This window comes from Spinacia oleracea, chromosome 1, assembly GCF_020520425.1.
Source record: "Spinacia oleracea cultivar Varoflay chromosome 1, BTI_SOV_V1, whole genome shotgun sequence".
NCBI classification, from domain to species: Eukaryota; Viridiplantae; Streptophyta; class Magnoliopsida; order Caryophyllales; family Amaranthaceae; genus Spinacia; species Spinacia oleracea.
In genome coordinates, this window is record NC_079487.1 from 75578447 (window position 1) to 75606271 (window position 27825).

Below are 27825 nucleotides of genomic sequence, written 5' to 3' on the forward strand. Positions count from 1 at the left end.
CATTACATATAACATTTATTTTTTATGTAGGACATGATCACGATGACTGCTCTGGAGGCCAGAAAAACAAAGCCATAGTCCATAGAAAAATTCCAGATGACGATCACTATAGAATAGATTATAAGGCACCAATAATGCCATAAAATGTGATTGGTGATGTAAATGGTACTTTTTATACTGTAAATGGATTTTTGTTAATTTCTTGACAATGTGTGAAATATTGATGATCTAGCTATTACTATCTTATTAACAAACCGTAAATCAAAATGTAATTTGTATAAGACCCGTGCAAACGCACGGACCTCTAAACTAGTATTATTGACATGGCAATCCTATGTGGACGCTCTCATTACGTCCCTTTTATATATATATATTAGATTATTTTAATCCTACTCGATCTTGTCCATGAAGGACTAGAGGTGTTATTGAATAAGAGTTTCTCTGATGTGAACTCTTCTTATCCCTCAATACAAACATGAAATATTTAACAAATAATTCTATATGTCGTTCATCATAAAATAAAATATAAAGCAACACAAGTGACTAAGTGAGTGATGTAGTGAGAGATGTAGTAGCTTAAAACTAAAAAGTAAAAACTAAAAGCATTCAAACTTAGCAGCCACCCTAAGAAGTAAGCCAAAGAGATGAGAGGGGTTGGAGAACATGGGAAAATGATCACTATCAATACTATATACATCATGCGGTGGCCATCTCTTGATCATCACATCCTGCTGCTTTCGTGAAAACACGTTGTCATGCATCGTCTTGATGTAAACACGTGGCACATTATTGGATTTGGAGTCCTTACCTTCAGGAAACACGGCCCCACTTAGAGCTCCACTTGGGATTGTTCTTTGAAGCATTTTTGCCAGTGTGCAATCCTGTGCAATATATATTAACTTTCATTTTTTCGTATTTACTTTGCAATAAACTGTGTTAGGCGCTTCAATAAAAATATAAACCAGTCCTAAATGTGGTAAACAATCTAATCTAATCTAATATACATATATAAAGGAGGCATATTTGCTGAATTATTAGATCGCCACCTAGGATTACTAATGCTTTCAGCCAATGAAAAATAACATTTCTAATTTATTTTTGAATTAAAAAAATCGAGTGTTACGTAGATAATTAATTAGGTGTCACGTAGATATTTAAATTAATTAATTAATTACTAATACATACATTCCATCCAAATCAAGCGCTCTAATAATTAAAAAATAATTACTAATATATACAATTCCATCCAAAATCGATCAAACGCTCTAATAATTAAAAAATAAATCTAAAATAAAATTCATCACTACAAGAAATTGTACTATTAACGACGAGAAATCCCGTCGCGAAAGGCCAATAATCATTGATTAACGACGGGATTTCCTGTCGCGAACCCGTCATAAAAGGGGACGTCGTTAATAGAAAATCCCGTCGTTAACCCGTCGTAAAAGACATTTTGCGACGGTTATTCCCATCATTGTTTGGTTGTTAGCCCCGTCGCAAAAGGCTTTTACGACGGAATTTTTGACCCGTCGTAATTAAGTTGTCGTTAAAGATACAAATTCTTGTAGTGCATCCAAATTCAAACACTAATCTAAAATAAAATTCAATCCAAAATCAAACATTAATCCAATATTAGAGCGCCACGTAGGAAATCTAATGGTTTCGGCCAATGAAAAATAAGACTTCAAAATTATTTTTGAATTAAAAAGTCGAATACCACGTAGATAAATAATTAGTTGCCACGTAAATATTTTTATTAAATAATTATTAATATTTCTTATATACAATTTCATCCAAAATCAAACACTATAATAATTAAAAAATAAATCTAAAATGAAATTCAATCCAAAATAATAAAAAAAAAAGCAATTTAATCTAATATATAAAATATAGCAGTTGATATATGTAGGAGTTTTATTTTAACGTAACAATTTAATAGAAACCGTGCATCACACGGGCTAAAATCTAGTATACACTATTGGCAAGTCATCTGCTCAATTGTAAACAAAAAATGCTTATTATGGAGCAAGAAATGAGGTAAAAGTCTTACCACATTCACCATATTTTATTTGTGCCTTTCATACTCAACTTAAATACTTCGTACATAAAACTTGGTTTGGAAGATATTATTTACTTTGTGCTTTTAACATGAGTTATTTTATTGTTTGCTTTTAACTTTTAATCGTGTGTTACAAATTTTGTTACTCAAACACTAGGGAAACATGATATTAAAACTAACAACAATAAGAATATTCAAAGCTAAAACTCGGGGCATCGCAATGCCCACAAAGTAATAGATAGTTAAAACAAGTCTTATTGTTGTCGATAAGTACTCTTTCATTGTGGCAGAGCCACGTTATGCCATGGTGTGAAGTGACACCTCATTAAAAAAAATTGATGTTCAAAATTAAAAAAGAAAAAAACTATTTCACTAGATTAAACATTGTACTGCCTAACCAAGGCGTTACATACTTACATGTCGTAAATTCAACTAGATTTGTTGTTTGATTTTCCAGGGAGGGAACGCATTATCACAATATATAGTTTTGTCCTTCATGGTTTTTTCGTGGAAGAAAAAATGGATAAAGAGAAAGGAAAAAGGTCAAGGAAAAGTCTTAACTTTTTTTAATGTTTTTTTTTACTATTATTTCCGTTTATAATCTATCCAATTACTCCCCCGTCCCTTTATATTAGCGTCGTTTTGACTGGACACATGCACAACTTTGACCATCAATATCTTTAACTACATATTATAAAAACTTATAAAAATATATAGATTAAGATGAACCCAACAAAATATTATACATTAACATTTGTTTTCATATACTAGAAATAATGTATAAGTGAATTATGTGAATAGTGCAAAAAGTCAAAACGGTGCAACTATTAAGAGACAGAGGGAGTATTATTTGCACAAATATTAAAATAAAAGTGAAAAAATGTATTAAAAGGTGGTGGATATAATGAAATATAGATAAAGTAAAAGTGAAAATGTAAAAAGGTGGATGACTGTAAGAAAAAAAAATGAGTAAAGTAAGAAAAAGTGAGTGAAAAATTGTACTCCCTCTGTTTGTGAATACTCGCAATACTTGCATTTTTTATCGTTCTTGAATAATTCTATTTTTGGTAAGAGACCACACTTATTGTATGTTTTCTCCCTTCCAAATGGTCCCCAAAAATATTTACTCCATCAATCCCTTTTTATTCTTTAGGTTTGGTGTTATGCATGTTGTTTAACAACTAACTAATGTTGACAAAGATTCCTCCTTTTTTAATTTAAACAATGGAAAAAACGTTTATTGATTACGTGTTCATTTTTATCCAAAATATGACATTAGGAAAGTGTGAAAGGTTTAGTGTCCCAATGATTTTAAGTAATTAAAATAATCAATTGCACGATTTTTGACATAATATTAAGGATAATTATGATACAATATAAAAGGAAATATTCTAAATGTAAAAAATAAATTGGGACATTAAAAACGGAAAGCGTAAAGAATAAAAAGGGGCGGAGGGAGTAGTAAGTTGTACAACAATAATAAATAATAAAATATAAAAAATATACTCTCAAACACCCCCTTACAACAACTAAAGTAAATTACTCATTGTCCTTGTGAAACGTCCAATAAAAAAATATCCTCACTCATCCACTTGCAACTTAGTTTATTCATTTTCTTGAATTTTCAACCCTCCTAAAACTATGTGTTGGATTAACTGTTGCGAGTATTGTGGAGCGGAGGGAGTAAATGTTATGGGATAAGAGGGGTAAGATAGTAAATTTTCATGTCAAAAAATAGTAAACTACAATATAAAGAACATTATGGATCGGACTAAAATGAAAAGTGAAAATATCATTTTGAGATGAGGGTAGTATTCAATAACTAGTAGAGTAGCTGAAATCATGATATTTTAGTAATTTTTACTACTTTCTCCATTTAATTTTACTCGCAACGATGATCACTTTCACGTATGTTAATACCCAAGTTTGATCATTAACATATTTAATTCTCTCTAAAATTATAAAGGTTGATAATTTGATAATACACATTAAGACGAATCTAACAAGATCCCACATGATTATGTTTTACCCTACATATAAATCACCAACAATAATCAAAGTAGAATATGTATATAGGGTAAAAGTTTTAGACGTTGCAACTATTAAACATGGAGGAAGTATTAAATAACTAAGACTTTTGGTGTTTACTACCTTAAAAATATACAATATTTGTATAAGTAGCTTATTAAAATTTCATTGTAATTTAATACCTTAAAGTATGTTTTTGTTTTGGAATAATACTACCATTTTACGGCATCCTCATTTTAAAATTAATATAAATCTTTCATTCTTATTCGTTTTAACTTCTTTTTTTTTTGTAAGGATTTCATAGAGAATGATATTTCAAAACAACTCGTTTGATACTTTACAAATGTTTTAAAACTTCGCAAATATTTTAATTTGTGTGACCTTTTACAAAATTCTAAAAGCAGGGTCTTTATAATTGATGAGAATTAGCTTTGACTCACTTAAAACGATTAAGAATCAAAAGAGAAATATTAATTTTAAAATGAGAAAATCGTAAAGTGGTAGTGAATTCAAAATAAAAAGTTAGTACTACCCGTTTCATAAATATTTTTACGGTTACTATTTGCACAAATATTAATACAAAAGTAGAAAAGTGGGTTAATATAATAAAATATGGGTAAAATAAGAGAAACGTGTAAAAAGGTGGATGGGTGTAAGAAAAAATAAATAAACTAAGAGAAAGTGTTATGATAGTATATACGGAGTTTACGGTGTATATTATGTTAATATTGTAGAGCCCTAATTATGTTAAGTTACCTATTTAACCATTCGAGGTTAATTACAATGTAATATATATATATATATATATATATATATTACTATTTGCACAAATATTAATACAAAAGTAGAAAAGTGGGTTGAATATAATAAAATATGGATAAAATAAGAGAAACGTGTAAAAAGGTGGATGGGTGTAAGAAAAAATAAATAAACTAAGAGAAAGTGTTATGATAGTATATATGGAGTTTACGGTGTATATTATGTTAATATTGTAGAGCCCTAATTATGTTAAGTTACCTATTTAACCATTCGAGGTTAATTACCATGTAATATATATATATATATATATATATATATATATATATATATATATATATATATATATATATATATTGAGAATGAATAAGAAGACGGAGCTTGGGTATTATTTGTCATGGTATCATGAGCATAGGTTAAAACCCTAAAACTTTAATTTTCCGCAGTGAATGAGAATTTAGATTTAGAGTATAGATTTGTCCATCTAATCATGGGCAAAGATGGAGAAATTAACCTCGGATCGAGGGAGAGGTGGTGATTACACCCGTCAGAACTACAAATACTCGTGGTGCAAGAGGAGGTCGTGCTACTGAGATGAGAGCAGCAACAACCCTTACCAATGCAGTCAACACATGCATCAACAACGGTTCGTCGCAAGCAGTGGGGTGTGTAATTAGGCAAGGCCTCGCTGGAGTTTCTGAAAATCAAGTCCAACACTTTATTGAAATCCTCAATAAGCCTGAACCAACACTGATGTGGGTAAAAATACCCAGCCTACGTGGCCCAATTGCATCAAGCCACGTGGCACGTCCCAACCGGTTAAATGTCTACTTGGCAGCCACCATGGAATGGACAAATGCTGATGAATGGCTGAGGGAAGTGTACAAACACTTCTTTCAGCCCATGAATACAAAGAATGTTATGACAAGGACACTTGTCATGCCATGATAGCCCAGCCAATCATATGATTCTCTCCTAGGGTTTCCCCCATTTAGGGGAGGATATAAATACACCCAATTTTCAAGAAAAGGACACAAGTTCCTAGATAGAAAAACACCATTCGATTTCAGATAGTTAATGCTTTCTTTTCAATAAGCACTTCTTTCAAAAACCCTAATCTTACTTAAGCATCGGAGGGAATAATCCTTCGGGAATATTCTTGTTTTGCAGGAAATCCGTCCGACGTGAGGGGAAGTGGACTCTACGTGGAACCGGATACCTCCTCGTCATCAACCATTGGAAAAACTCCCACAACATTTGGCGCCGTTTGTGGGGAGGTAAAGTAACATGGTAGGCGTCCAGCATTTCGGAGACGTGCCCATCAATCGAAACGAAATTGACGAGACAAGAATGAATGGTGACCGTCCTCCTCGAGGGAGGGACGAGAGAAGCAACCACTCCACGGGGCAGGACGATCGTCCTGATCCCCCTCCTGAGCAGCAACCTGAGCAAGTCTTATTGGAAGATGAGACGGCTCACCCTTCATTCCCCCCAGGTGGTCACTTGAGGGCTGACGCTGATACCGTCATGGAAGAAAACCTCGACCTGCCGGTGCCAGCGGGACAACTCAAAGATATCCCGGCCAGCTTTAAGGCGCAGATGGACACACTTTAGGACGAGAGCAAAACCATCCGCTCTCAGTCTCATGGGACGGTGATACCTTTCATTAATGGGGTCACCCGGTCTAATGTCTGGCGACAAGACTAAACTCGAAATGACGAGCGTGACAGACGTTTCGACAGACCTAGAACTTCTTTCCAGCCTATGGCTCCGCGTCGAATTTTAACAACTGCTCGGCCCGAACCGGGACCGACCAGGAGAGTACCAGTGATTCGGCTGGACAAGCCTCAAGAAACTGAATTTTCAGACACAGGCTCCACTCCTGTTATGGAAGATTCACCATTTGCTGTTCCTTCACGCCGTCCCACCAGAACAAACGTAAGTCGTGTGGACAGCGAACGGCGTAGAACCTCTCAGGGGAGGAGGCAAGACCCAATATGTCATATCCAACAAGGAGTAGCCGGTCTCATCCTTGACTACACCACTCCATTCTGTGTTGATATTATGAACGCTCCCAAGGAGCCTAAAGTGAAGCCGCCAGCTATCAATGCCTATGACGGCACATCTTATCCTAATGTACACCTCTTGGCCTATCGTCACCACATGTATGTCCAAGGGACCACTGACGCAACTTGGTGCAAATACTTCTATGGGATAATGAGCTGCCAAACGTCTTATGGTCAATCCGCACCACGGCTAAGAACTCCACCGGCGAAACCCCATTCTTGCTAGCCTATGGTGCCGAGGCCGTACTTCTTATAGAAATGTGTGAACCTACACTGAAGGTCATGCTATATGACGAGAATGCTAATTGGGAAATGATGAAGCTAGCCTTGGACTTTTTGCCTGAAGTTAGAGGAAATGCGGCACTGAGACAACAGTTGTACAAGATAAGGATGGCGAGGGAGTACAACAAGAAGGTCTCTAAAAGAACGCTCAAAGTGGGAGATTTTGTTCTCCGGAAAATGGAGTCTGTAGGACGAGCCAATGAGCAGGGTAAGCTGACGCCCACTTGGGAAGGACCCTATGAGATCTATGATGAAGTTAGGGATGGAACTTACCGCATCCAAGACATGCAAGGCCGACCTATTCTGCGCACCTGGAATGCAGACAATCTCAAGAAATATTTCTTCTAGATGTATTCTGACTTCGTCTTTCATAGAAGGATCTATTGCCTAAAAACGACCTCTGACGGTCCTGATAGGGTTTCTTTCTGTTACTTCGAAAGTAGCTGCTTCAGCTTCAGCCACTAGTAATCTCTCTTGTAATCGACTAAATTTTCCTTACAAAGTTATAAAAATACTACTCTACTTGTTTCGTACTATTTATTACTCGCACGTCAAATAATAATTTATCTAACATATGCATGCTAAAGCCTAATCGAATAAAAGCCTTAGAAGTGGCCCAGATTAGCAACATTCCCAAGCCTAATTGATTGAAGCCTAAGAAGTGGCCCAGATTAGAACAATTATAGGCTGATCACCTATCCAAATTCTGAAAACCGTTCTCCTAAAACGAACGTCTATTTTTCCAAGACAAATAGGATTACTCCTATATGCCGCGGCATAAACCATGTCGCTTCCAATTAAGACGGGGGCAAACCCCCAAAACAATCATCGTTTTCTTAAAAACGATATTTTTCCAAGGCAAAAAGAATTACTCCTATATGCCGCGGCATAAAACATGCCGCTTCCAACTTAACACGGGGGCAAACCCCCCAAAACACTCATCGTTTTCTTAAAACGATAGTTTATTTCTCCAAGGCACATAGGATTACTCCTATATGCCGCGGCATAAACCATGCCGCTTCCAATTAAGACGGGGGCAAACCCCCAAATACGATCATCTTTTTCTTAAAACGATAGTTTATTTTTCCAAGGCAAAAAGGATTACTCCTATATGCTGCGGCATAAAACATGCCGCTTCCAACTTAAGACGGGTCAAACCCCCAAAAACACTAAGAAAACGATAGTTTAATTTTCCAAGGCACTGAAAGAGGAACATTGGGAAGCAGCTTTGCAAGTTGTAAGATACTTGAAGAAGTGTCCGGGTCAAGGAATACTCCTTCGTTCTGACAGTGTGTTGTAGTTAGAAGGTTGGTGCGATTCATATTGGGTAAGTTTCCCGTTCACTCGTCGTTCGTTGACCGGTTGATTTGTGTTGCTTGGTTTGTCTTCAGTGTCCAATAAGACCAAGAAACAACATACTATTTTTCGTTCCTCTGCAGAAGAAAAATATCGTTCGATGGCAGGATTGACATGTAAGTTAAACTGGTTGAAGCAACTACTACGTGATTTGGGTGTAGCTCACAAGCAAGGTACGATTATGTTTTGGGATAGTCACTCTACATTGCATATTGAACCGAATACGATGTTTCATGAGAAAACGAAACACATTGAGGCAGATTGCCATTTATTCGTGATGCGATCAAGGAGGGGATTATTTGTTCGTCGTACGTGTCGACCAAGATATATTCACCAAAGGGTTGGGAAAGGCGCAATTTGAGTTTTTTCTTGACCAGATGGGCATTCGAGATCTTCATGCTCCACCTTGAGAGGGGACGTTACGATATTATATACGGAATATATTATCTTAATATTGTAGAGCCTTAATTATGTTAAGTTACCTATTTGACCTTTCTAGGTTAATTACGATGTAATATATATATATATATATATATATATATATATATATATATATATATATTTCCTCTCTTCCTAAAATATCGCACCATTTGTTTTTTACACTATTCACACTACGACTTTGGTCAACTTTTTGTGATTTGTACGTAAGGAAATTTTAGACATATGGAGTCATGTTAGATTCGTATCGATACATATATTTTCTAAATATTAATTTTTTATAATTTTTACTTCCACGCGGTTTGAGATATTAAGAGTCAAAGTAATGGTTAGAGAAGTAAAACTCAATCATAGTGCGATATTTCCGGAACGGTTAAAGTATATATGTACTTTATATATATGTTAGAGAATGAAAGAGAAGATAGAGCTTGAGTATTGATTGTCAGAAAGTGTGTGGGATATTGTAAATATTGTGGGTAAGAAGGGTAAAGTAGGAAAATTTCATATCCGAAAATAGAATAAAATAAAGTATTAAAAACATTATGAAACGGACAAAAATGAAAAGTGTAAATATCATTTTGAAATGGAGGTAGTAAATAATAATAAAATTTTCATAAAATAGTTAATACAAAAGTGATGTTTTTCTAAAGTAGTAAAAAATCCAATAACTAATGCGGCAGCTGAAATCATCAGATATCCAACATTTTTTGCAATCTTACATATATTTATTTGAATATTTAATTAATGCATGGTGGAGTAAACCGTCAATTTTTTCCAAAATAACTTCTTTTTTAGAGCATATTTCAATTTGTACAAAGTGTATATACGGAGTAGGGGTGAGCAGAAAGTTTGGGTACCCGGTATCGGACCCGAAACCGATCGGGACCCGGCGGGTCTGGACCCAGAACCGGTGCTGTCGGGACCGGTTCCGGTTCCAAAATTTGGGAACCGGTTATAACCGGTTCCGGTTCCAGTTCTTGAGATTTTGGACCCGGTACCGATTGGGTACCCGCCTGCCCGGTAGTAACAGTCTAAATATGAATATCCAGTGCCATTTGTTAATCAACTACAGAAATTCTCAAATTTATTTAAGCCCAGCCCAATGCTTATTATCCAACTAGCGCTTCTGTACTGTTGTGTATACGAAAAACAAAATCTCAATAACCCTAAGTCATTCCTCATATCACGCAGCCACCCATTCACCTCAACTCCTCACCATTCAGATCACTTTCTCAATTTTGAACCTACCAACATTTATGTAAGGTTGGCTTCAAGGAGGGTACTAAACTAATGGGGTCAAAAGAGAGAAAGGAGATGTGATTAGATGGGGTTTTCTTGGGATTTTGATCTTTAAAAACAAGTTAAATGTCCAGGCAAGCAAGAACCCTCTTTTCCTGGGTAATTCTATATTATATGAAGCTTTTTTTTATCTATCCATGACTCCATGAGCACTACATTTATTTTTAATAGTTCATCAGCATTTTTATTTATTAGAATTAGACCGGGTACCCGGTTTTGGAACCGGTTCCCACCGGTTCCGGGACCGGTTCTAGAGATGAGGACCCGGTACTAACTGGTTCCGAGACTGGTTCTAATTTTTTGGACCTGGTACTGACCGGTTCCGGTTCTGGTTCCCGGAAAATCGACCGGGTACCCGGTTTCGCTCACCCCTAATACGGAGTACATGTATATCTAATGTTATAAATGTTGATTTAATTGTATAGCTATTCGACGCCCGCATACGCTAAAATTACCCGTTGTTGTTGTTGTTTGTTGTTGTTGTTGTTTGTTGTTGTTGTTGTTGTTGTTGTTGTTGTTGTTGTTGAATCCACTATTGTTCATATTTTCTCCGTTCCGGAATACTCAAATCGGTTTGACCGCACAGAGTATACAATGTAATTGACTTATTATTTAATTAGATGGTAATTGATATTGAGTATTTTATAATATAGGTAGTGGAAATATGTAAACTTTTTAAAGAGCTAGTGGGAAATGACTCACTTTTTAATGTTTTTTTAAGGATATAGGTGGGTCCATAAGTAAGTATGATATTAATAAAAGTTTTTCATTTATTAAAAACGGTGCGAGTAATCCGGGACGATTTAATAAAAGAAACAGTGCGAGTATTCTGGGACGGGGGAAGTACTAGATAAGAGAGGACTCTTTGGTTATTTGAATGCGACTTCTTATTCTTTTGGAAAGGACAAGACATATAAGTCAATTGAGAATTAACGAAAGAGTGTCAAGTAGCTCGTGAAGTCGTGATAAGCTTAGCTTGCATCTTATTGGACCGGTATTGTTTAAGGTAGGGGTGAGCACAACAGATACCCTGTAAAAATTTCAGAAATTGGAATCGAAACCTGTTGCAACAGGTTCTTGAAAAGGGGAACATGAACCAGAACCTGTTGCAACAGGTTCCTAAAAATGAGAACCTGAACCGAAACCTGTTACAGGTTCCGATTCAGGGTACCCTGTTATTTTAAAATTTAAATAAATTATTGGTAATCTATTGAGAAAAAAAAATCTACTTTATAGTTTGGGCTTTGATTGTTTTATAGTTTGGGCTTAAATTGAAATTTCATATTTATATTTTCCAAAAAGTAGCTTGGTTGCTTTATATTTTAGGCATAGGAAGCATTTTAATAAAGCCCGGACCCTTATTTTAGGTAATTCATATTAGAATTGGTGTGTACAGGGTAGTGGTACCCAACAGGGTACTTGTTCCGAAAAATTGAGAACCGAAACCAGAACTTGTTTCAACAGGTTCTCAATTTTGTTACCCGGAACCGAAACCTACACAACTGATTTCGATTTCGAAACTGCAGTTTCCTAACATGTTCCGGTTCCAATTCATGGTACTCTAACTTTTTGCTCACCCTTAGTTTAAGGTAGTTATGGAGCTCGGTGCAATATAGTTACGTTGAAGACCTTCTTACTCATATTGTAGGCTTGTAGCTCATTGAGCACGGAAACTGCATAACTAAGTACTTTGTAGCAGGCCGCAGCTAGGCGATGCCATAGACTTGATGGGCTTGGGCTTGGGCTTAGGCTTGGCCTCGGGTGTGAGTATCACAAGCAAGCGCCAACGAAACATAAGTGGCCCACTAGTAGAGCTGTGAAATTAGATATGTGGGTCGGGTTTGGATAATTTAGGATTCCAGTCATGCTAAATGCATTGTGCCCATGCTGAATCATTATGGTTTGCTTCACTTCGGATTAGGTAGGATTATTATTTAGTCATCAATTTAAAAGAAAACCGAAAAGATTATTTTCCTAAAACTTTAGCATCAATATAAATTGGAATTATTGCACGTCCAGTGTTTAAATAATGCGAAAAATGCAACCCCTTGTACAATGACCAACTGGGGTACATATTGCCATTTACTCCGTACCTCTTACACGATATTCGAGTAGTTTGTTGGTCATGATGAGTCAGCTACATCATCAAACACTCAGTCACAGCATAGCAAAGCTGATGGACTTGCTCACACAGAATCATTTCCTCTCTAACTAAATTCACCCTAACTGAATTCAGTTATGACTATGCCACGTTGGCTTTCTTACAGCATGATCTACTCCTGCTTTCCTATTGGTAGTTAGATTATTGCTGCCTTCCTATTGGCTATGACAGCATTACAATATGCAAATATATATAGGATTGCTTTCCCTTTTTCTCATTTCAGTTATTACAAAATATTAGGCTGATTGTAAGATCTCTCTCTTTCAATATAATCTCTCTCTCTCTGCAGTTCTGTTTATGCTCTGTTTATGCTGCAAAGATCCAAACTATTGTTGTTGTTAGATTTCTGTACATAGATTCATTTAGCTAGTTTCATCATGGTATCAGAGCAGTGAGAATCAGATTATGGTGCAACATCATCTGCTGATCTTGATCAAAGTTTCTGTGTTCTGCAATTCTTCGATTTCTGAGTTCTGCAAATTCTTAAGGTCTGTTCATCCTCATATTCTCATTTACTGGATATTAGAATTGTTGTGGTTGAATTTTTCTTAGCCGTTTGAGTTGCCAAATTTTTTGGATAATTTCTGTAGTATATTGAGTATCTGAATTTGTTGATAATCTGTACACTCCTTTTCCTTTCATTTCTGAATTTTGGATCAATTTTTACTTCTGAAACTACAAATACAAAATGGATCAAACATTACTACCACCTAATCAAAATCATGCTTCACCTTTCTATCTGCATCCTACTGACAACACTGCTAGTCAATTAGTTTCAATAAAATTCAAAGGAGAAGGCTATGGAGATTGGAGAAGGAGTATGACGATTTCTATGTCATCTAAGAACAAGTTAGGTTTTGTTAATGGTGTTTTAAGCAAGCTAGATCCTACAGATGTTACTTATGAGGCATGGATGAGGTGCAATGATATGATGATATCATGGTTGATATTCAATCTGGAAAGTACTATAGCCAAGAGTGTATTGTACTTCAATACTGCAAGAGAAATATGGGTGGATCTAGAGGAGAGATATGGTTTTGTATCTGGACCACAACTATATTCTTTAGAGCAACAGGTTGTTGATATTACACAAGGAGGACAAAACATTGCAGAGTTTTTCACTGAAATAAAGTCTATATGGGACAAGATGAGTGCAGCTAATCAATTATCATCTTGTACTTGTAATATGTGCACATGTAATCTGACTCAAAAGGTTTTCAAGATGCAACAAGATAAAAGGCTCATGCAATTTTTGATGAATTGGGAGAACATCTGGCAACAACTAGAGGTAATTTGTTGATGATGCAACCTCTTCCAACAATTACTCATGCATACAGAATGTTAACACAAGAAGAAAGGCAAAGAGAAATTGCATCACCAACACAGACAGAGAGTCATGCCTTTGGTGCTGATAGAAGAAGGTATAATGATTATCATCCCAAGAACAACAACTACACTTCCTATAGGGGTCAGCGGTCACAACCGTATGGAAGAAACTCTTACCAATACAGTAATCAGGCTTATCAATCAGGAAATCAGGAGGTAACAAATCAACTGGATACAGAAAGCCTTTTACCTACTTCTGTGATCATTGCAAGGTGAATGGGCACATCACTGAAAGATGTTTCAAGTTACATGGATTTTCTCCAGGATTCACAGGCTTTAAGAATGACAAAAGAACTGCTGCAGCTGTTTATTCTGATGACACTTATTTTGATGATATGGCAGATTATCAACAACAGTTTTATCCCAGTGACAAGGAACAACCACAACCTGGTTTTCTTACTGCAGAACAATGTACACAACTGTTGAGTTTACTTAACAAACAACGGTCAGATAAGCCTAGCACCACAGACACTTCAACAGAAGAAGGAGAAACTTCTGGTCATGCTTTCATGGCAGGTAATACATATTGCTTTCTTACATGCTCACACTCTAGTTGGCTATTGGATAGTGGTGCATCTGATCACATGTGTGCTAGACTAGCATGTTTGATAGCTATGAACCTGTTCATGACACTAATGAATGCATCACCATACCTGATGGAAGAAAAGTAGCAATACATCACAGGGGAACAGTCACAATAAATGAGAGTATACAATTAAAAGATGTATTGCATGTGCCTGAATTCTAGTGTGAACAAGTTATGTCAAGACCAACAGTGTACAGTGTCTTTTACAGCTGATAAGTGTTATATACTGGGCCATTTAATGAGACAACCACATGTACTTGGTAGTGTGAGATCAGGATTGTACAGTGTGGAATCCAAGCAGTCACAACTCAATAAAGCAACATCAACTACTTGTGCTACAACTTCTGCTTCAAGTAACACAGATGAACAGACTTGGCATTTAAGGCTAGGACACATGCCTTTCAATATGATGAGGACAGTCATTAATAGTTTGACAAATTCTATTAGAGATGACTTTATCTGTCAAATTTGTCCTGCTGCAGAAGTTCTTTTCCTATAAGTAGCATTAAGACTAGCAAGATCTTTCAACTGGTACATCTGGACACTTGGGGTCCATATAAGAATAAAACATATAATGGATGTACGTTGTTCCTCACAATAGTTGATGATTTTACAAGGACTACATGGACTCATTTACTGAAATGCAAAAGTGATGCAGTAGTTGTGATTACTTCTTTCTTAAATATGGTAGAAACACAATTCAATAGTAGGGTTTTATATGTCAGATCTGATAATGCCCTAGAACTATGTGAGGGCAACATGAAGAAAATTTTACTAGACAGAGGTATTCTACATCAGACTAGTTGTAGTGGAACACCACAACAAAATGGGGTGGTTGAAAGAAAACATAGACACCTACTAGAAACTGCTAGGGCACTTCATTTCCAATCCAAGCTTCCTATCAGATTTTGGGGAGAATGTGTATTGCGTGCAACATACTTGATCAACAGGATGCCTTTGAAAAGTATTGGAGGCATAACACCTTATAAAAAGCTCCATGGAACTAAACCCCTATATGACCATTTCAGAACTTTTGGCTGCTTGTGTTATGTTTCTACCAGCAAAGTTGACAGAGCTAAATTTGACCCTAGGGCCAAACCATGTGTATTCATTGGATATTCTCCAACTCAGAAAGGGTACAAAGTTCTGGACTGTAGACTAATAAAATAACAGTCTCCAGGGATGTCACCTTTCATGAATCACATTTCCCTTATCACTTGCCTACAGCTGATCATACAACTGTGACTGCGTTTCCTCCATACATTTTCCTTCCTTAACACACTATTGTTACTCCAGATCCAAACCTACCTTTCATTTTCCCTATTCCAACCAATCTTGATCATTCTATAAGCTCTCACTCTAATCAATCTTCTACTCTCTCTACCCCACTCTCCATTTCTCTTTCTACACCCCTTACTACTCCACCTTCTTCATCTGATTCTTCTTCAAATTCCACACTTTTTATACCACATAATTTAACTCTTGATCTGTCAGATAATACACAGCTTGCAACCACTTTCAGAAACTCTACCACACCACATAATCCTCCCTCTTATCTCAATGATTACCATTGCAACCACTGTTGTTGCTGTTAGATTTCTGTACTTAGATTCATTTAGCTAGTTTCATCACAATTAGGCGGTGGGAATCTGAGGGCTGGTGTTTCTTTTTAGAGATGTAGTTGCTCCGTCCTTAAAAGATTATTCTATTGTAATTTTAGTCATGTTTGGTAGAAAGACTTCTGGGACAAAATTAGAGGTTTGATTAGTCGAATACTCTAATAGTGGTGTTTGATAAGTAGGGGCGTTCATAAATACCAGACCCGCCGACCCGCTGGTCCGACACAAATAAAGCAGGTATTTTTCTATTTTTTCTGAAATAATCGGAACGGGTACCCGACCCGGAAAAATTACCGGGTATGCGGGTCAAGGCATGGGCCGTTTATTTTGGGAATCGGGTACCCGGTATCCGTTTAAATACTCTTAAAAAAAATGAAGCTCATGTAGGGTTCCAGTTCTTGTTACAGCCGCACACAAAGCCACACATTCACATAATTTCCAAACTCAACCTCACACTCACTAAAATTTATGGAGGATCATTAAGGCCTTGTTTGGTAGATAGAGGTTTTGGAGAAAATTAGAGGTTTGGACCACTATTAGAGGTTTGACTAGTCAAACACTCTAATAGTGGTGTTTGGTAGAAAGAGGTTTGAATTAGAGTTTTGGCCTAAAACCTCCATTTATCAACACGCTGCTTTGAGCAACGTTTCGTTGAGAGTTTTGTAAGTACGAAATTGTAAAAGACGATCTTGTCCTCCCTGTTGAGTCCTTGAGCTACATCTCCACAACTCCAATTGATCAGTGATTTACCAAACTAATTCACAATTAAACCACCATAAATCTAACCCAAAAAAAAAGTCCGGAAAACCTATTTCATATGAACAATAAAAATAAACCATCAAACTTTTAATTGGATATTCAGTGATAATTATTGGGGGAAAACATTTGTTTGGTGGATATTTGATATACCTGGAGAAATTAAAATTAAAAGTTGAATCCCTACCAAATTACTTCTCGGTTATTTTCCTTGAATTGTTGATGTCCGTTGATAATTAATATGGGAAATATTTTAGGAGTGGAAAATAGTAGATATTTGAGGAGATGGGGATGGAGGAATGTCGGACGGAGATGGCAAGAAGGTGAAGACGAAGATGCGTTGTTGGAGAACAGAAGTGGAGTCTGGGTTTGGGTTTGGGACTTTGAAGATTTTTTTTTCCTTTTATTACTTTTACTTAATAATTACCTAATGGGCTTTGATTCTATTGGGGGTGGGTTTTGGGTTCTTCATGCCCATTTTTTTTGATGTTTTTTTTATCTCCGTTTTTTCTGATATTTTTGTGTGTATGATGTGAGAGGATGATTATTAATGTATTATTGTTATTATTGGTAATTAATAATATCACATATTAAATACTAATGATTTACGTGGTATTTATTTGTGTTTTCTAAAGTTGTATAATATTTTCTAAATTAGCAAATCACATTTTACATCACAATTATTGATTATTAAAAAATTAAAAAGACAATAATAATACTAATGTCCATAAGTGTCTTTTTGCACAATTAAATAGTGAACAGCTTTTATCAAACCTCTGAGTGTTACCAAACACGTTTATATAAACAGCTAGTCAAATCCGCAGTCAAATCTGCTAAATAAAAAGGTAATTAGCTAACTGCTAATGCAAACAGTAAACAGCTAAACGCTAAACTCTAATTACCAAACAGGGCCTAAATCTCACCACTAAGGCTCTCTATTTTTTTATTTCTTTAGATTGTTGGAGTTTTTAATCGATTTAATCGGGAACGTTGAAGTGACGAAGCTGCACAATTGATTTAATTTCTCTATGTTATTGACTAAGTTGCGGTTGTCATTGTTTTACTCCAAGATTATTGCTTTGTTGACAGATCTGGTTGACGTTGTTGCTTCTTCGCCCTTTGTTGTTGTTACTTCTTTGTGTTTTGTTGTTGGACTGCTGGTTCATTACGTCCTTACTTCCTTCTACTTTGGTGTAATTTTAATTTTAATTTTCCTTGATTTGTTAAAAAATCCCCCCCTTTTTGCTTTGGAGTATTGAACTAAGAGATTAAAAAATTAGTTTGTTAAATATTTCGGGTACCATATGACTCGACCCGGGTTAATCGGGTACCCTATGACCCGACCCGGGTTAATCGGGTACCCGCTAACCGGGTACCCGATTTTTACGGGTCAGGTCATGGGCCACCTCTTTCATTACCCGCAAAAGCGGGTACCCGCTAATGAACACCCCTAAGAGCATGTACATTTGTTGACTCTTTAAAAGAGCTCTTGGGGGACTTTCCCCTCTCTCTACCACTATCTCTCTACAAGACACACCCAAGAATTCATTTTTAAAAACACCCAACATTGGTTGGTTCCTCAAATGAGCTATCCATTATCATTTTTACCATTTAGTGCTACCTTGAAGTAGCTCTCCATGAAGAACTATTCAAGAGCTCCTTAAGAACCACTCAAGAGCCCCAATGTTGGCCAAGAGATAGTTCTTGTTAGAGAGTTACTTGGAGAGCCACTTGGGAGCCACTCCAAGAGCCCCAATATACATGTTCTAATGATAAGTAGAGGTTTGAGAAAGAGTTTTGAGCCCAAACCTTCGATTCGCAATACGCTGCTAACAGCAATGTTTTGGTGAGAGATTTGCAAGTACAACATTATAAAAGACTATTTTACCTTGGATCTCTCCTCCAAACTCAATCTCTCCGCCATTAATAGGTTTGATTTTTTTCTTCCAAAGGTTAATTTTTCCTAAGTTTACAAATCTGATATATGAATCTTTCTTTAATTTGGCTTTTTTTGGTAAAAAAAATCATTCAAAATATAGCAAAAATACATGATAATTAAATGAAGACTAAATTGCAAAATAAATAAATAAAAAATCTGAAACATTACCAAATTATTGAGAATTACCATATACGGAGTAATGGATCCATCTCACCGACTTTTTCTATTTGGACGATAATTGAATCAATTCCATTAGTCTCCACCACTAATGCAAAGTACTCCGTATTGATTTTCAGCGAGAAATTATGTAGATAGGAGTTGTACATAGTATAACTATAATTGTAGATGAAAAAAAAAAAAAGTGGTGATGGATTAAAATTGGATTTTTGTAAAAGTTACAGACTGCAAAGTAAAGGAAGATGCAGAGGGTAGATGAATCTTTTAACCTATCTCACTGTTTTAGATGAGTTAGGCAACCTTTTAGATCTTTAGTAATTCAGTATAATTTATTTATTAGTAAATGTTCCAGAAAATTATACTAAAATGTATTTGTAAATTTATAACTCACCGATTAAATCTACAAAAAAATTAATCTTCTTGAATGTCATTTTATACCATCAAATAACTATCATCTTTTAGCAATCAGCTAAGTGTTACCAAATACATTTATATAAACCGTTAGTCAAGTCGGCAGTCAAATATGCTAAACAAAAAGGTAATCAGCTAACGACTAACGCAGACAGTAAACAGCTAACGGCTAATGCAAACAGTAAACAGCTAAGCGCTAACCTCTCGTTTACTGGACAAACTTTTGACAATGAATTATCACTACTATATACGTAGTATAAGAAAGATTATAGTAACGTGGGGTATTGTTAGATTCGTTTAAATATACTTTTTTAGAATAACAACTTTTTATAACTTTTACGCGTGTAGGATTAGAGATATTTATGTTTAAATCGAATTTTGGAGACTGTGAAAAGTTAAATGGGGCAAGCCAAACGAAACAGATAACCCGATATCAATTTTTTTGGTCCTTAATTACAATATCTGCTCCAGACTATCAAACCAAGACTATCACACTCTCTCTCTCCCTCCATTTTCTCTCTTTTTATGCCTGATTATGCATATTTAAATATCACAAAATTCATTCTCTTGATTGCAAACTGTTGGAATATGGTGGATTACTCCATTAGCTAACAAAATTCAAAGTTGGTAAATGGTTTTCCATTCGAGTGCCTTGGCCCTTGGGTCATGGTATGTTTCGGTTTTCTACGTGTTACTTTTTATTATTTCTACTCCCTCCGTCCCGGAATACTTGACATGTTTTCCTTATCGGGCTGTCCCTTAATACTTGAACTGTTTCTAAAAATGGAAATATTCTAACAATATTATATTATTTCTCACCCCACCCCTATTAACCAACCTACCCCTACTCCATACAAAAAATAATTAAAAATTCAACCTCTACTCTCCTCCAACCCCACCTCTTAACCCACCTCCCACTAACTACATTAAAATAATACCCCACTATCAACTACTACCTATTAAATTAAATAAGTCAATTCAAGTGCCTTAAACTCTGTGCCGGTCAAACCGGGTCGAGTATTCCGGGACGGAGGGAGTATTTCTTTAAATTCTTAGTGCATTTCTTTTATACTCCATTCGTATTTATTTAAGGGATACACTTGCCTTTTCCGACCGTATTTATTTAAAATATACACTTGCCATTTTTAGTAACTTATCAACCTCACCATCTAATTAAATAATACATTTAATTTACCCTATGACCCACCATCCTATTAAACAAATAATTTCATAAACCCATCCCACACCCACCCACCAAAATGACATGGTCCCCATTTATTTAATTATTAAAATATCTATCCAACTCCACTTGCTTTATTACTTTATTTCATTCAATTCTTCTTCTTAATATCCGTGTCCGGCCAAGTGTATCTCTTAAATAAATACGGAGGGAGTAGTGTGTAGTGACCCCCAAAAAATAAAATTACTACTCCCTTCGTCCCGGAATACTTAATCTGTTTTTCTTATCGGGCTGTCCCTTAATACTTGACCTGTTTATAAAAATGGAAATATTCTAATAATATTATATTATTTCTCACTCCACCCCTATTAACCCACCTACCCCCTACTCCCTACAAAAAATAATTAAAAATTCAACCCCTACTCTCCCCCAACCCCACCCCTTTACATATTTCCCACTAACTACATTAAAATAATACCCCACTATCAACTACTACTTATTAAATTAAATAAGTAAACTCAAGTCCCTTAAACTCTGTGCCGGTCAAACCGGGTCGAGTATTCCGGGGCGGAGAGAGTAATCAAGAAAAAACATTTAATACTCCATACATACATACAAGTATTTATACTTCCTCTGTTCCGTAAATATCGTAACATTTGTTTTTTACAGTACGACTTTGGCCATTTTTTGTGATTCGTACGTAAGAAAATTTTAGTCATATGGGGTCATGTTAGATTCGTATCTATATATATTTTCTAAATATTATTTTTTTTATAATTTTTATTTGCACACAATTTGAGATATTAAGAGTTGAGTAAAAGTCAACCATAGTGTGATATTTTCAGAATAGAGAAAGTATTTAAATTTTGAGGGTCTACTTTCATACTGTTAAGACGACTCTGCTTGGTAAGAGTAAAATTATGTAAGTTTACCTCTAAAGGAGACATTTGACACGATATCTTACGTTGATCTTCTTTGTTGTAAATCGCACTTGGAGGAGGATTGACATTGTTAGATACTTCGCTGTTTACGGACAAATCAGGTGTCCCCTGTAGAATCGATCAGAAATCAACAATGAAAATGGTACACCCTTGAATCCTGATTTCCTTGTGATATAAGTGGATATTTATTATGAAATATTTTAAATTTCAATTAGGAAAATGAGGTAAAAGAAGGAAAAAGAATAATATATCTCAAAAAATGTTTTTAATGGGCACGTGACAGGCAAGTGCCTAGTCAACGTCGGAATAGTGAGTTGAAAATAAATTTACAAACTTTTCTATAAGACGGTCTTATACAAAAGACCACATTGGTGTTATATAAGTTAAGCAATGGAACCAATTAGTTAAGCACTTGAACTAATTAGTTAAGCACTTGAACCAATTAGTTAAACAAGAGAATTAATTAGTTAAGCAATTGAATCAATTAATTAAGAAATGTAACCAATTAGTTAAGAAATGTAACCAATTAGTTAAGCAACCAAAGTGGTCTTTCCGGTAAAGCGGTCTTACACAAAAGTTGCCGAAATGAATTAAGGTCTCATCTCACAATACAAAACCATTTTTTGGCCCTTTCTCACAACAGTTGTTATAAAGTCCTTTCTCACAAGATGTTAACTTTAAAAGGTTATTTCTGACAAAAAAAATCATGTTAACAAGATCTATTAAATTCATCTATTACTATATACTAAAAGAGACACTGGGAATGACACGTGTCATTTCCTGGTGCGATTTTTTCCCGCCAAAATGTTTTTTTTTATTTTTTTACTTTAAAATAAATAAGTTACATTACGTTTTTTTAGGAAACTAAGATAAAAATATCTTTTAATTACCATGGATGGGTACTGTATAATACTCCCTCCATTCCTTTTTGTTCTTCCCGTTTCTATTTCGGGTGTTTCTTTTTGTTCTTCCCATTTTCTTTTTTGGACATACTTTTTTTTCCCAATTCACCCTTATTTCCCCTTATATTTACCAAATAACCTAAAGATTCCACCCTTATTCTAACATAAAATTCCCCACCTTTCTTATTTTATTCATTAATCATTCCCAATAAACCACTCTCTCACCTCCATCATTTTCACGAATCTCTCCTGATTTATCTCCTCCTTCCTCTCACATTTTTTTCTCTCTCCTCCATGAACTCTGATTTCTCATCAACTGTTCTTCATTTCTCTTCTTCTCCCTCTCACGTTTTTCTCTCTCCTCCAAAATCTCTCTGAGAAATCAACTCAAAATTTCTCTCTTCTCCAAAATTTCTTTGTTCCTCAAATATGAAGGTTTTCGACAAATTGCAACCATGAAATCGAATTTAAATGGTGAAATTCTAAATCTCCGATCCGCCGCAACCACCACCACACCTCCGCCGCCGCCACCACACTCTGAAAAAAAACTCTAGATTAAGGCTTTAGATGGTGAAATTCGCCCATAAAAACTCTAGATCTAGAGTTTTCATGGTCGAATTTGACCTCAAAATCCTCAAAATCGTGGATTGATGGTGAAATTTGACGGGTATATGTTTCTTGACCTTTCGTTTTTTTTATTTTTTGTTTAGATTTTTTATGGGTATGTCTGAATTTTCCGAATTTTTATGGGTATGTTTAGATTTTTTATGGGTATGTTTCGAATTTTTATGGGTATATATGTTCGAATGTTTCGATTTCTTTGGGATGATATTCGAATTTTTCTGGATTGATGTTTCTTATTTTTTGGGTTGATATTTCAAATTTTGGGTTGATCTTTATTTATGGGTTCATGCATGTTTTAAATTTTATGGGTTGAATTTTCGCTGAATTTTATTGAATTTTTGTTGATAAATCTACACGGAGAATCGCTGAATTTGTTGAATAATTTAAGTTGATTAATCTCTGAATTTTTGTTCATTAATCTCTGATTTACATAGAATTGTTGTTGAATTTTTGTTGCTAATTATTTTTGGGCTCATATTCTGAAATTTGGGTTACTTCTGATTTCTGGGTTAATTTTCTTGAATTTTTTGGGTTACTTTTATTTCTAGGTTAATTTTCTTGAATTGTTTGGGTTTTTATTTCTGGGTTAATTTTCTTGAATTTTTTGCTAATTATTTCTGGTTCATTTTCGCAGAAGTGTGAAGGTGGAGGAGAGTTTTCAAGCCATCCTATTTGTTTTCATGTTTTTATCCACGCTGTAATCTGATTTATTAATAAAGAAATAAATATCTTTACTTTACATCATTTGTTTATTGTTTTCTCTCTCCTTCTTTATTCCAATCACTTACACCCAATCATTACAAAAATACCCAAACATTCAAAGATTCCAGTTTTCTTATTTTCCACACCCATTCCCAAATGGGAAGAACTTAAAGGAACAGAGGGAGTATATTATTGGAGGAAAGCTAAATCAATATTATTTTTTCCTTTATGATATAATTTTATTTATGTAATATTATAACTTTTTAGTGTGATAAGAAATATAAAAAATATTGATAAATAAACTTCTAATGTTAGTCTACTATTAATAATATAATACATGGTAACTGGTAAGTAAGAATGTTAATTAAAATAATAATACATGGTAAGTAAACTAACATATAAGTTTATTTATCAAGATTTTACTCAATTCAAAATATGTTGTATTTGACTAACTCGGTTATGCTCGGGTCTTATCGAACATTAATCTTGAGTCATTCGGGTTTGGTTAACGTTGTTAGATCGTTCTACATACAAGTAAACGACTATAATTTTTAACTTTGCATAGTAATATGCAAATTTAGTTCATTTGAATATTATTTTTACACAACTTTGAATTTATACTTTTTTATATATCCTTTTACTTTCATGTTTTCCTAATATCACAAGTCTTTTAGTTAATATTAAAATAATAAATTCTTTTAGTAGTAGCCGTGCGTTGCACGGGCCCTAAACTAGTTCATGACTAATAGGTTCCTCGCAATTTGATGTTTAAAGTCTTTATGTGCTTTAAATGAACCAACTTATTTCTTTTTAATACTTTAGACTTAATTAATTATTTATAAGTTTTTGCATTGCAATTCCCAATAATTATTAAAAAAATACCCAATATCAACTACTCCCTCCGTTCCTAAATAAGTGTCTTATTTCCATAAATAGTGTTTCCTAATAAGTGTAATATTTCTATTTTTTGGACATACATTTTTTCCACTTTTCCATACACTTTTCCCACTTTTCCATAATTCATGCTTGTTTTTTTTACACATTCTGCAATTTTTCCACTTTTCCTTCTCACATCCACTTTTATTTGTACCTTATCAATAACAATTATCTACTTTATACTTTTCCCAAAAAAACACTCAAAATCATTGTTTTTTTCTTACACTTCTCATTTTTCTTAATCCCCGCGCATTCGTCCAAATATGACACTTTTTTAGCAATGGGGGAGTACTACTTAATTAAATAATAAGTCAATTAAATTGCCTTAAATTATGTAGCGGTCAAACCGGTACGAGTATTCCGGGATGGAGGGAGTAATAATAATAAATAATTACAAGCGGTTTTAAAATTTCAAGTTCTATAAATAGAGACTCATTTTATTATATTTTGACAAACTTTTCAAAATTAATTTTCTCTCTTCACTAAAGTAAATTATTTTTCATGCAAAGTACACAATAATTTGAAATAATTGCGAAAATATGAGTGAAAGATATGCCCTAACGCCGAGAAAGGTCAATACCAGGGACGTAGCGGGAATTCTAGCCTCATTCTTTAAGATGTTGTGGATCAACATCTATGGATTTGACATTCATTTTAATTTTGGTATCCCTAGTTCATGTAATGACCTTAATGTTCTGTACCGTTCTCTTGTGTTTGATGATTTTTTGCAAGGTAAGACACCTCCTTAAAATTTTCAAGTGAATGGATATGAATACAACATGGGGTATTGCCTAGCAGATGTTATTTATCCAAAATGGGCTACGTTTATCCAAGTATTTACTCGTCCTCACCTAAAGCACATGTTCGGAAGGATGTTAATTGAATGTGTGTTTGGACTTTTGCAAACGAGATTTTCCATTATACGACAACATTCTCTTGCTTACAATGAAGATATATTAGCCGACATAATGAAGCCTTATCTCATCATACACAACACGGTAGTTGCGGATGAACGAGACATGTATATCCAAGCTGATGTGTTAAGAGGGTACTATGAACAAGACTTTTCGAGCTCCAACACAACGGTGAATAATGGTGGACCTTTCGAGTTCCAAGCTCTTTTGTTGGACAACTTACATAGAAATGAATGAAAGAAAATGCTGGGTTGAATGGCTATTCTAATGTGTGCAATGCTTGCAAATAAGAACAATGAATGTTCTCAATACCGCAACCGCAAACTACCATAAAAATGTCATTGCCGGAAATTAACCCAGACCCAAATTAGGCCCTGTTCTGTCACCTTATTTCCACTTATTTCAGGAAAAATAAGTTCAGATAAGTTCAGATAAGATAAGTTCAGGAAAAATAAGTGAAAAATCATGTGAATAGAACGCAGCCTTAAAAGAAACCCAACAAGAACAAGTGGACAATCCTTCTATTCCTCTCACAGTCTCACCCAGCTTCGTCAGGGTTGTTATGAGGTTTTCTTTATTAAAAGAACCATTGTACACAGTGTAAACAAACTTAAAATAAGATCAAATGAATCAAACATAATTGAAAGGGAAAAAATACGCAAGAAACAAGAAAATACTACTTACATCTTTTCTATCTTGTTCAGTTTGGAACCCGTTACGGAGCATCACCGCGCCAATAAATACCCCGACTTGGATTTTATCGGGAAAGTTTTGAATGGCCTTTGTAACACTCAAACCTCCTGCACTATGCCCTACCAAAATTACCTATTTCAACAATATTTAACCAAATTAACTTGGATATTGTAAATGTCACAGTACAGTAGGGTAGGCCAATGAGTTCTTGGTCGTCGTGGTTAAGACTGGGGCCTGTTTAGATCATCAATTATAGATGACTCTTAGCCATCTCTTAAGGAGAGAGAAATGTTAAGAGTTACCTCTTAGAAAAAACAAGGTAACTCTTAGCTTCCTCTTATTTAGAGGTTGATGGAGACTTTCTCTAAATAAGAGGTAGCTCTTAGAAAATAAGAGGGGGTTGAGGTGGCACATTGTGGGATATCATGCTTAATTTTTTACATTTTTGTTATAAAAGTAAATTTAAAATGTAAAAAAATTAAATAAGAGGTAGTGTATAAGAGTTAGTGTATTTCTTGGGATTTTTAATAGCTAACTCTTAATAAGAGTGGTAATGAGGTGGATGAGGAGAGAGACTAAGAGTGGGAAAATAAGAGATAACACCACTATTGATGCTCTTATAGGTTTCATGTTTGAATATCTTTTCAACAATCGTCAAATACATGACATCCAAATTTATATCTTCGATTAAAAAAAACCTATTTTAGATAAGTTTTCATTTATTTTCTATTTAAAAGTAGACAAAATAAGTTACTCCAATGGTTAAAAAGTAAAACATTGTTTATTTGTTTGGAAAAATGCAAAATTATGAGAATCTATTAGTTACAAGTCTAGCTTCAAGATCGTCAAACTATGAATTTATGATACTCCCTCCGTTTCAAATCCTTCACTTTGCACAAAGTTTTAGGTGATAAATGGTTGTTTGGTTATCAATTGTTATTTTATTGAAAAAATAGATGTGATAGGAGTTAGTAGGGTACTTTATTAATTGGAGGATAGAGAGTGTGGGGACAAAAAAAAATTAGTGAAAAAAGAGACGACATAATAATTGAGGGATTTCCTAATTTAGAAGTGTAACAATTAATGTGAAACGAACGAAAAAAGAAAGTGTAATAATTAATCTGGGACGGAGTGAGTATTAAAACTGCGTTAAAACAAGTTAATAAAGAAGAGAGTATAATAACTAACCTTTTCACCTTCTGGTAGGCTTGCTAAAATGTCATCGAGAGGCTTATTATAATCTTGGAAAGAACGGATAGTATCAACATCCGTTAGGTCTATCCCGGAGCAACTAAGGTCCGGGCAACTAACCTTTTGCCCAGTGCTTTCAAGTAGACATCGGATTTTGTACCAGCACCACCCTCCATACCCCGCGCCATGGATCAACACAAAGTGTGCGGATAGTGTAATCGTCATTTCAGATTCTTCTACCAATTTTAGTTTAGGCTTTTCGCAACCGTTCGTTTTTTTTTACAAGTGATGGGGTCATGGGGGTTTATGAAGAATTTTAAAAGGTAAAGTTAAAAGAAGCACAAATCAAAAGGATGATATACTCTGTAGAAGGCAACACGATACAAACGATGAAATATACTGATATTAATGGGACCCGCACTT

The 27825-nt window shown here is 34.9% G+C and overlaps 1 protein-coding gene across 4 annotated transcripts; it reads right to left on the reverse strand.

Annotated features, from left to right (window-relative positions):
• Positions 1-315: 315 nt before the first annotated feature.
• On the reverse strand, positions 316-27768 carry LOC110777394 (methylesterase 17-like). 4 transcript variants are annotated; one of them, XM_021981997.2, is made up of 4 exons: positions 27400-27765; positions 26203-26343; positions 21432-21548; positions 316-881 (listed from the first exon to the last, which is right to left on the reverse strand). In XM_021981997.2, exons 1-4 carry the CDS (start codon positions 27625-27627, stop codon positions 597-599), a joined length of 771 nt encoding a protein of 256 aa, XP_021837689.1. In that variant the 5' UTR covers positions 27628-27765; the 3' UTR covers positions 316-596. The 4 variants fall into 4 exon arrangements, with proteins under 4 accessions (XP_021837689.1, XP_056690470.1, XP_021837690.1 ...); XM_021981998.2 differs by lacking the exon at positions 316-881 and adding an exon at positions 13583-14451 and having other exon boundaries at positions 27400-27768; XM_021981999.2 differs by lacking the exon at positions 316-881 and adding an exon at positions 13583-14484 and having other exon boundaries at positions 27400-27768.
• Between the last annotated feature and the right edge of the window lie 57 nt (positions 27769-27825).

Coding starts and splice junctions, on each gene's coding strand:
- LOC110777394 (XM_021981997.2), bottom strand. CDS start 27,627: ATGACGATTACACTATCCGCACACTTTGTGTTGATCCATGGCGCGGGG. Junction 26,344..27,399: donor GCCTACCAGAAGGTGAAAAG/GTTAGTTATTAT, acceptor TTGTTGAAATAG/GTAATTTTGGTAGGGCATAG. Junction 21,549..26,202: donor CTGAACAAGATAGAAAAGAT/GTAAGTAGTATT, acceptor TCGATTCTACAG/GGGACACCTGATTTGTCCGT.